This window comes from Haemaphysalis longicornis, unplaced genomic scaffold (genome assembly GCF_048455015.1).
Source record: "Haemaphysalis longicornis isolate Haplotype H1 unplaced genomic scaffold, Haemaphysalis longicornis Haplotype H1 scaffold_9, whole genome shotgun sequence".
In the NCBI taxonomy this organism is placed as follows: Eukaryota; Metazoa; Arthropoda; class Arachnida; order Ixodida; family Ixodidae; genus Haemaphysalis; species Haemaphysalis longicornis.
This window is the reverse complement of record NW_027526460.1, coordinates 46204291-46214683: the sequence shown is the minus strand read 5'-3', so window position 1 is coordinate 46214683 and position 10393 is coordinate 46204291. Positions and strand designations below refer to the sequence as shown.

The window sequence follows — 10393 nt, the reverse complement described above, 5'->3', positions numbered from 1 at the left end:
AAAAGCTTCATACATATTTATTGACATTTTGGAGATTGAGAGGCCAAAGGATTCCGCGTGTTTGTTTTTCCTTCTCTGCGTCGATTTAGGACTCAGAATAATTGCGTAGAGGCTTAGTAAAGTACCTACGGGCTTTTTCTTAAATTTAAATATTTTGTGCTGAAAAACGTCAAGAGCATATGTTTGATTATATGACAGGATACGTCACAAAACTGCCGATTCCGCATTCGTTGTGGGCGTCTCTTTTCAGGAGCATGTATCCTTCCTGGCCCCAGTTTGTGCCCCATCTAAAAAAAAAAAAAAACGAACGTACAGAGCAACATTGACAGTAAACGCAAAAGCAAAACAAAGTGAAACGCAAAGTAAAGTACGCAAAGTAAAACGTATGTGCGAGTGCCAAGGTGGTTTCATGGGCAAAGCTGTGCTTTTTTTTCGGGTGTTGTGAATAAAAACTTAAAGGACGTCTGCTGATATTCGGCGCCAATATCCAGAGACCACTGAGTCACACAAAATCGCACATACAGCTTGGTTAGGCGGTGTTTTCATTAAAGTCCGTTGCTTAGTTTCCTGTTGACGCCTTTCACACAACGTTAAGTTACCTGACAGCCCTCTTTTTCTACTTTTTGTGCGCGCACGCTGAAGATCTTGAGGTGCTCTCAATGATTCCGTAACCGTTCGCCACGGCAATCTTCATAGAAGAGGGCGACAAAAGCCCTTTGACGTTTCCTGAGTGAAACGAACTTGCGTGAAAGACTATAGTGCCCGAAACGGGACTAGAGTGCGCGTTTTCCCACTCCTATCTCCTCCTTTTCTCCCGCCCTTTTATTCCTTGAGCCCTACTCCCCCAGTGCAGGGTAGCAAACCGGGCTCTACCCCTGGTTAACCTCCCGGCCTTTTCGTTCTTTCTTCTTCCTTCTATAGCCCAGGTGTTATCTTACACGCGCAAAACTTCCACAACTTTAATTCATCACGCGACTTACTTCCCCTGAGCATCAAAGTGTACTATAGAGCCTTGTGTGCTTGCCTAGCTGAGCTATCAGTACCATCTCGCTGCCTTCTGATATGCTTGTATGCAGCATTCGTTAGACTCAACTGCCAGGCATGATCGTAGAACGCTCCGGCTCGGTCATCGTTCAATCTATCGTTAACGGTCGTTATCGTGCGCTAGGGCCGTCACAGCGGTTTTGCCAGTCTACCAAGAGCGAGGCATAACTTACGAGTTTCTGATGATCCAGTACTTCTCTCCTTTGTCGGTAGCTCCGTAGCCGACAATCAACACGGCGTGATACTTGCCCCCTTGTGAGCACCTGGGCTCGTGGTACACGCCTGGGGGTGCAAAGTCATTGAAAAATATGTGACGACTGACATAATCCGGAGCTTTCCTTAAAGGAACCCTACAACACTTTTTTCAACTTTTTCTTTTTTGGGAACTAATTATGACAAGTAAATATACCGCAGCGTAATGATAGAGTCGTCTTAAAGGCCAGTTTAAGTACATATTTTCTCCAGGATCGCTACTAGCTTTAGCGACCACCGTTCTTATTGAATGCGGCTCTAGCGAAAGACGCAAGTTTGGTCCGAGCCAAGCCACACATAGCTTCACAGTAAAAACTACCATGCCTACCTTCCGAGTAGAAACGGAAAGAAGGGTGTCTGTTGTCGATGAAAGCGCACAGTGGTCCAACTTGTGCCAATTTAGTTTTCAGTGTCAGCTCGGTTGCCGAGCGGATGTTGACGAATCCAGACACAGTTGCAGCGATTTCAGTCTGGTCGAATGCGCAGTCTCCCTGCTGTTTTGGGAAAAAAAAAGAAAACGAGCGTCAAGTCGTTGTTAACCGTACCATAAACCACCATCCTTTCCAGCACAAAGTAAAGATCATTAACACAATTTTCGATTGGCTACGACTGTCTGTGCTTAAATTCTTAGAACCAATGCGCTTGTTCTCATAAGGTAGCGATATTCCGAAATGGTAATTACAGGTGCTGAGCCGCGGGACCGAAAACCCGTGACTTTATTCCGCAATTAGCTGCTGCTTCAAGCACTGTTCCCAATCGTTTAGGAACAGTCACAGTCACTCCGTTATTTCGCTTATTAAACACGTCTGAGCGAAGAAAAAAGCCGTAAAAAGCATCCCAGAAGCCTACCGTTCCGATGTAAGGGTAGCTTTCTTCATTGTCGATTCCTCCATTCAGTTTGATGTACCCAAAACTGGAATCCATAAACCCCCCTTCGCAATTCTGGTTACCGAAGACATGGCCGCAGTCGACAATCATTTGGGCACTGAGACTGACTAATTTTCCCGTCTTACGGAACATCTGGCTTTCAAGAGCGCCAGTCTGGAATAAGAAAAAAGTCATTTACGCTTGTACCACGAGCAAACAGTTACAGATCTGGGTTATTTTCTGTTCTAGACTGTTTGTAGAAGTACAAATACTTTTTTCTCCGTACCTAATTTTATGCTTAATTGATAGTGAACTTTTCTGTCAGCTACAAACATCTTTCAATGAGAAATATCTAGTCAATATTAGGACGCCCTCATTTGGTTTGATATGCCTAATGTGCAAACTCATTAACTCGGTTTTTCATTTCGATCTGGCCAGATTGTTGCCTTAAAATAAGAATGCATCTTTCTAGAACAGAACTTTTTTTTCAGTCAGCATATAAAAAAAGATAAGTCATTCCACTCTGCGTAGGTAGAAGACCAGCGAAGCTGAAGAGACACGTAATTTCGAATATATGTACGAGGTCAGGGTGACGATAAATTTTTTCCCCTGATACTGAGGTTGCAGTAGTGGAACTAAATGGGCCCTTACCGTAGAACGGGGACCGTACTGCTGTGAAATTTTGCGGAGAGGACATCGCCAACGGTGCGGCGCCGCTGTCGCGTGCTCGGCCGGCTGATGTAAAGTTATAGCTCATGGCGGATGCTGTTTCGCGTCCCTGCGGACGCCTCCTTAGGCTGACGTCGCCTATAAGCAAGCAAGCAAGCAAGCAAGCAAGCAAGCAAGCAAACAAAACTCACACGCACAAAGGATTTGCGCTATGGAGCGCACTTCACAGACACGAGGAACCTTAGCCGTGCATAAAACATATTAAACTAGTGCAGCTATCAGTGCTCGGGGCCAAGGCTCATAACTATAGGTGGTATTCTTTGAAAAGCTTAGCTTCCAATTTCTTCGCTTGGCAACACTGTAATGGCCACGGACATGGCCGAAGCGCCACATAGCGCCGCTTATGCCACTGCGGCCGCTCACGGTAGAAAAAAAAAACATCGGCGTGCGTCGTCTGCTCCGTTTCGACCCGATTCTCAATGGTGGTGTCCACAGAGTTGTTATAAATCGCACTCACATTGGAGTCGAGGCATTACTTTGTGTTCGGCGGGCTAGAGCTTGGAATGTCCAACCAATATCATGCGCTTAGCACGGACAAGTACCGCGATCCCGCGGAGCCCGAAGTAACCAGTGACGGCGCATTCACATGGTTTCGTGCATGCGTGCCACGCTATTGAATACAAGCTATAGCTTACCGCGCTGAAAGCATAGGATGAATAACATTGTCCTTGATCAGGAACTGGTGTCACCGCACCTTCCTTCCTCCAGTCGACCTCATCAGGCAGATCACTTGCATTGGCCGCCACTTCTCGGTTTAACCCTGCTACAAACCTGTTTCCTTCTTCGAGCGGCAGGTTTCGTTTCTTTGCTCTCTGAAAGTCCATCTGTGTCGGGAAATAATTTTGTAGTTTGAAATAATGTTCCATGCAATTTTAAGGCGTGCGAATAAAGGGCATTTCGCTTAGTCGCGACTACAGTTCTTGTTTGCTGCTTAGACTTATTTCGGTTTCTGGATAATTGAAAGTAGTATAGTTTTGTCCTTCGTGTGACAGGCTGCAGTCCTAGCAACCAAGGTGTGGGCATTTTTTGAGCTGATAATACAGTTAGCAGCTTTATTATAGGCCACCTATATACACTTTCTTTCTTAGGGTAGTCAACAGTGAAGCAGCTCGTGCGAGGAAAGAGAAGTTTTTGCGAAATACTTTACAAGCAAGTACGGTCAGCTACTCAGTCATTACTTGACAACGAAATACGTCTGGCTAGACTAACAATTTCGCATGCGTTTCTGACTATAATGGCGTTGCCGCGCAAAGCATGCTGCTGCTAACCTCCCATTTACGTCTCTAAGAACGCAACATTGTGTGTTTAAACGTTCACCTCCCTCTACCAAAGTTATAACATTTTCAGTATGTTAAAATTTGGACCAAACGACGGATTGCCTGGAGTAACTAGGTGATTTCTTAATTATCAGCTAAAATGATAATAATTTCAGCGCACCTTATTGCATCACTACTAAGCGATAAAACAGCATTATCAATTCGCTAGGTTGAATTGTTTAGAGGGTCCTGCCGTGCCGGTGGAGCCCAGGGTAAACAATGAGTCATCCCCATGGGATAAGAGGTGTGCGCATGTTTTGTATACGTGCTGTGCTAACTTCATTTACTAGCCTGAGCATGATACAGCAGCAAAAAACCAAGTCTCAAAATAAAAATGAATAAGTGAAGCAAATAATAACGATATTTAAGCAAAAACTATACGGTAACACACAAACCCGATGCGATCTAGGATCCCAAATTGACGCGTATGCATATTCGACCCTTTTAATGCTTCCCGAAAATTGTGTGCTATTTGACTCGGCTCTCAGAGAATCTTTATCGTTCCACGTATTCGAAGTGCTCAAGTATTCGAAATAAGCGATTAACAGATAAAAAGACGATGGCTCTGCCATACGACATCTAAATTTTCAAGCTCCCCCGCACAACTTGTCTGTTTGGGTTTGCTTCTCCGCCCAACAGAAAAGATATGCAAAAAAGCTTAACGCATGGCATACTCGTGCGAATAAATTTTTGCTATGATGTCAGCTGGACTGGAACGCTGCTTGTGTAAAATTTATCAGCAGTACAGAAGTTGTCTCGCAGTTTTTTTTTGTGGTACCGTGAGTGAGAAATCAGCAGTTATTACTTGTGGGCAATGCTGGTCATACCAGTTTTTCAGGGGCCTGTTTTGAATGACACGGGGATTGCAGCCAACCAGATATGCTATCTTTTCTGATTGATTGATTTGATTGTGGGGTTTAAGGCGCCGACGCAACGCAGGCGATGAGGCGCGCCGTAGTGGAGGGCTCCGGATTAATTTTGACCACCTGGGGATCTTTAACGTGCGCCGAAATCTCGTACACACCGGCGTTTTTGCTTTTCGCCTCCATCAGAAAAGCGGCCGTCGCGGCCGGGAATCGAACCCGCGACCTCGTGCTCAGCAGCGCAACGCCTTAGCCACTGAGCCACCACGGCGGGTTGCTATCTTTTCTGAGAATGCTAAGGAACCAGACTTTCGTCATTGCACTGTATACCAAACGTTTGCTCCACAACTCTATGATTTTGTACCAATATATTTTTAAAATTTTTTACCATTTTTGCATTAAGCACTGGTACATAAACCCAGATGTACTAATTACCGAATGTCTAATCATATATTTATTTTGTAGCGATGTTTTAGAAGCTCCATACACATAAAACAAATATATTTGTATTTAAAAATATTTGATCATACTCACAGTCAGCTCTCACTATTCAGACTACAAGATACCTGTAGATTCAAAGTGAGTTGTGATATTTGAGTTCGATTCGCAGTGCTAGATTTCATTTTCCCAGACCCCTAATCCAGAAACAAAAGCCAATATCCATAAAATCAGTTGAAACTGGCCAAACATTTTACCATATCTCCAAAACGATTCATGGCAAGTTTGTAGCTGACTTTTCCTTCGTGGTATTCTTCATTGTGCTTGATAATAAACTCCAAATTTCTTGCAAACGCCTCCTTTTTTCGAAGTTCTTCTTGGGGAGAGGCATAAGATTTGCCTGTGCTTGAAAAATGCATATATGATTAGTACAACACCACTTCACAAAAATTTACATTTAGAGTGCTGGACAAAAAAAAAGTTTCAAGGCCCAGATAAGCCCGCTGCGAGAAACCAAAACATAACCAAGTTTATTCAATCAATCAATCAATCAATCAATCAATCAATCAATCAATCAATCAATCAATCAATCAATCAATCATTTGACCAATCAATTATTATTCAATTAAAATTCTGTTATATTTTTTTAATATCATCGCAATGGTTTGGCTATTCCAGCATGAAAATTTGTGCACTGAGGCAAATTAAGTCAAACTAAATCTAGACGCTTCCAAGTCACAACATTAAAGAGATTTATACGGACGTTTAATGTACAAACTGCGTTTTCTTTCTTTGACGTAAGTATAAAGAATTAGTTCCCCGAGATTACATACATTTCATCATAATTTCTTGCAATTGAACGCTAGAAAAAGCAACAATCGTATGTTAAGTCATCGTAGTTATATTGCTCACGCGTGATCGGGTGCTTTAGGTATGTACGTTTTCCGGTTTATTGCAATAAAATTCCGTTAATCTAGCGTCGTCCCGTGTCCTTCTTTGTCTCCTTGTCTAGTTACGGTAATAATTGTTTTTTTCTTATCCTCGATCCAACGCGCCCATTTTTCTCTCATAGCTGATCCGCAGCACTTTCGGAAGGGAAGGTTTGCCGACAGGCAAGATGTGAATTCCCCCACCCACCACAGAGGGCAGCACTGTATTGAATGCAACGGCCTCACCAGAATATCGAGTAGCCCACAATATACGTTGCCAAGAGGAGACGTGGTAACTGTTGCTCTGAATGAATAACAGTAACAGATTGTTCTTATATGTACAGGTTTTATAAGTAAAATAAAACGCCATCTGTCGTTGGTGGCCAAAAATTCGGAGTGAAATAGGTAATGTTCGTCAGGCAAAAGGGTTGCCTAAAAAATTTTTATTTACCGAAGAGTTATAAAACGCCCGAGTGCCTGCCCTCTAACTAGTTAATAATGGCGATGCTCGATGAATAGTCGATATGCAGAGATACTAAATATTGTGTGGCGAGCAGGCGGATACGAATTTTTTTTTGTTTTTGGAGGCTTTTGCGTCTCCAGCTGCGAAGGAGTTGTCCACCGACCTCGCCTATAGTACCTAAGCATAAAAATCCCGCAGGACAGTTGCGCGTTTTCTTTTTTTTTAACCAATATTTTGATCATTCCGCTTATCAATTTAAGACAACGAGACGCGAAAAAATATCCAGACGTCACTTTGGGGCAGCGTTTTTCTGTACTATAAGGACTATATGATTCAGCAGGACAAGCTTTCTTTTAGCTACTTAGGTACTGTGATAATTGTGACTTCAAGAGCGCAAGAAATAAAAGGTGGGGTATAGTAGGTTTTAAGTCTCACCATGGGTCGTTTTGAACAATTCCCATTCAGCGTCTAAGAATGGCTGCTGAATTGTCGTAGCCACAGCCGACAGCGCTGCAAAGGCGAAAATTCTTGTCGTAGGCCAGACGAGCATTTTGGGTAACTGCAACGAAATAGGTAATTCTGTAAGGTCATCCATAACCCTTCACGTTTCTGGCTTCAATACCGTACCTCGACGTTTTCTGAAAAGGAAACTTCGTCGTAAAACACTATGCGGAAATAAATTGAAATCAAGGTTGCTCATTTTTGTATTCTACTTGTAAATGAAAGTGTGTATGTGTATACAGTCGAACACGGATATATCGAACTCCTAGGGGATCGTGAAAGAATTCAATATATCGATAATTCGATATATAAAATACGCCTATCTGAAGATGATCTGACAACTCCGCATATCACTGAGAGTTGTCTGAAGTCGTGGAAAACGGTAGTTTACCGTTTCGACCCTCAAAGCACGGAAAATCCGAACCGCAGCATGATGACCACCGCACTTAATTTATCATTGAAATGTCTTCTAGCTTCGCTTGTTTTTTTTCTCCTGCGTCGTAAAGTTCCCCAAGTTGCCTTCAAGATTACAAACACACACAAATGAGGAAATCAACGCTGTACACTGTGCCCCAACAGAGGCGAATAACGCTGACGTAACCTCGACTGCAGTAGGCGGTTGGAAACGTTGTCAGGCACTGAGTGCCGTTATCTTCAGTATGCGAACCGAACACCTCCCCCATCTGGAGGCGTGCAACGAAGTCGCTTTGCGCCCGACAAGCTCCGGAATAGCCGGGGCGGGTTGTGCTGCATTCGCCTTTACGTCAACGTTGATGCGTTCATCGCCCTCAAAACTACTGCAAGGAATTCCGAACGCCTTTTCAACCAACATCTTTTCAGCAGCCTGCACCCGACGAATTCCCGCCTTCGTTGCTCCGAAATGAATGCCTTGGACAAAACAAACATACAACGGTCCCCCTGCACGAGCCACCAAACAGCTCAATCACTGAAAAAGAGTGCCTCCGGTAAATTTCTTTTCCTCCTTTATGTCCTTTCGCCCCAACCACTATCCGCGTTCTAGCTATCATGGAGCTGCCCCTCGTGCTAGCGTGAAAACAGCTGGTGAAGGCCATCGAAGCGACATAATGCCGCGGACGCCGTCTCTGTCTCACCAAGCTAGGCAGCTCCTGCGATGAGTCAACATTATCATCAGCTCCACCCATCAGAGGAAGCAAACTTACAGGGGCACCTTCGGCGCGGAATTCGATATATCGAACTTGCCCGTGATCAGGAGTTCGATACACACGCACAACAGCCCTATACTTTTGCATGGGATTTTCAAGGGGATGTTTGCACTGTTCGATATAGACAATAATTCGATATATCCGTGTTCGATATATCCGTGTTCAACTGTATACCAATTGTGTTGATTAAGAATTCACCTATCATTGTTTTATTGCGTTGTAAGTTTGGCACAAGTTCTCATATAAACAAGATCAATCGAAAAAGAGAAAGTCTATTTTGTTTAAGGAAAGAAATACCATAACGTAAAAATAAACCGGCAGCCGGCGATAGCGAAGTCGTGTTTAGACAAGGCCGTTTACCGCAGATCACGTTTGGAGTGTATAGTCCTAAGTTTCAACAACTGGATTTCTAAAAACGGCAAAACGGGAAAGGCACAATGACGTAGATAGCCCTTTGATACCCAAACTCATAATTGTTTTTTTTTTTTGTTGAGGACTGCAAAAACATTTTTATGGTCTAATACGAATCCAGACATCACAAATATGACGTCAGAAAAGAAAATTAGGTTTATTAGGAGGGACAGAATGAGGTGAGCAACACCGGGCACTTGCTGCTATATATATCAGTTGTATAAGAATTCTACCTCTATCAGCATCTATAAGCTCATTTATTAGTTCAAGTAGAGGCCATAAACCTCAAGTTTGTTTCGTTATCATTTGCAATAGCAACGAAATTGCACAATTTCGCTCGCCTGTCACAAGACCCTCGAGCCGCCGGGCTCGATGCGAGTTGACAGGCGTAAACAACTTCGGTTTTTTAGCGCTCCTACCCTTTTTAAAATTTCCAAGGCCCGATTACCTTCGTATGTCAACGAATAGCGTTAAATGCCGAAAATAAAAACCAAAGAGCGGGATAAAAAATATATTCATTGGGTTGTTTCTCTTGAGCCACGCTGGGCATCGAAAGGGCAAGGTGAAAATCTGCAGATATAATGCTACGTTATAAGCACTGCCTACCATAATTCTGTGTGTCATTGAGAACCAGAATGTTTAAAAATCTAAAATAAAACTTCTAGTTCAACGAGGTGATTGCAACCGGTAAAATAAACCTCTTCTCCCGGACTTGCTTCAATGTTTGGGAGAAACGGAAATCTTGTGCATGCGGGGTACTTAGAAGCTATCATGAGGTCACTTCCAAAGAAAGAGGACGGCGAATATCTTTACATACACCTCCACTAACAAACAAAACGTCAAATAAAGCCCCCATGTAAGCGGAAAAGCTTCAACTTACCCAGGATCGGTGGCGTTATCGTCGTCGCACACACGGGATGGTTGTTCTCTGGCACACGTTAGATGAGCAAACATTCCGCGGGCGGGGTTGGATAACGAGAGAAAAGACCGTTGTCGCTTTCCACGAAAGAACGACGTCAGCACAGAAGTGCATTAGTGAGATAACGGAGGGAAGTTCAGAGCGATTAAAAGATGTCTACCAAAGAGGATTGTTGCTCAGAGACCAACATTATCAGAAAGAGTGCGATTGAGCTGGTGTTGTGAAATAAAGCCTGGCCGGCACAAAAACTGCGCCAGGCATATTCGCTAAGCCATATTCTCGGTGTAATATTGTTTATTTTGCTCTTCTGCTGTAGCATAGCCTTCTTCGTGTTTGAGAGCGTCCGCTAAATGCCCGCGATTTTACCGTTAAGTTTGGTGGTGCCACAATAACAGTTATGCATACGTGTGCAGTGTTGATTAAAAGATGTCGGTTCTTGTGTTGTAAGAAATTGTGTTGTAAGCTTTTGGCAACATT

General features: G+C 43.4%; 1 protein-coding gene across 4 annotated transcripts; it reads right to left on the bottom strand.

The window, feature by feature from the left end:
* On the bottom strand, nt 1-10013 carry LOC144151905 (digestive cysteine proteinase 2-like). Of its 4 annotated transcripts, none has more exons than XM_077683069.1 (8): nt 9878-10013; nt 7337-7460; nt 5768-5914; nt 3528-3723; nt 2146-2337; nt 1625-1790; nt 1218-1326; nt 1-287 (listed from the first exon to the last, which is right to left on the bottom strand). In XM_077683069.1, the coding sequence occupies exons 2-8, from the start codon at nt 7360-7362 to the stop codon at nt 188-190; spliced, it is 936 nt and encodes a 311-aa protein (XP_077539195.1). In that variant the 5' UTR covers nt 7363-7460; nt 9878-10013; the 3' UTR covers nt 1-187. The 4 variants fall into 4 exon arrangements, with proteins under 4 accessions (XP_077539195.1, XP_077539193.1, XP_077539192.1 ...); XM_077683067.1 differs by having other exon boundaries at nt 3528-3716; nt 5767-5909; XM_077683066.1 differs by having other exon boundaries at nt 5768-5909.
* Nucleotides 10014-10393: the final 380 nt, after the last annotated feature.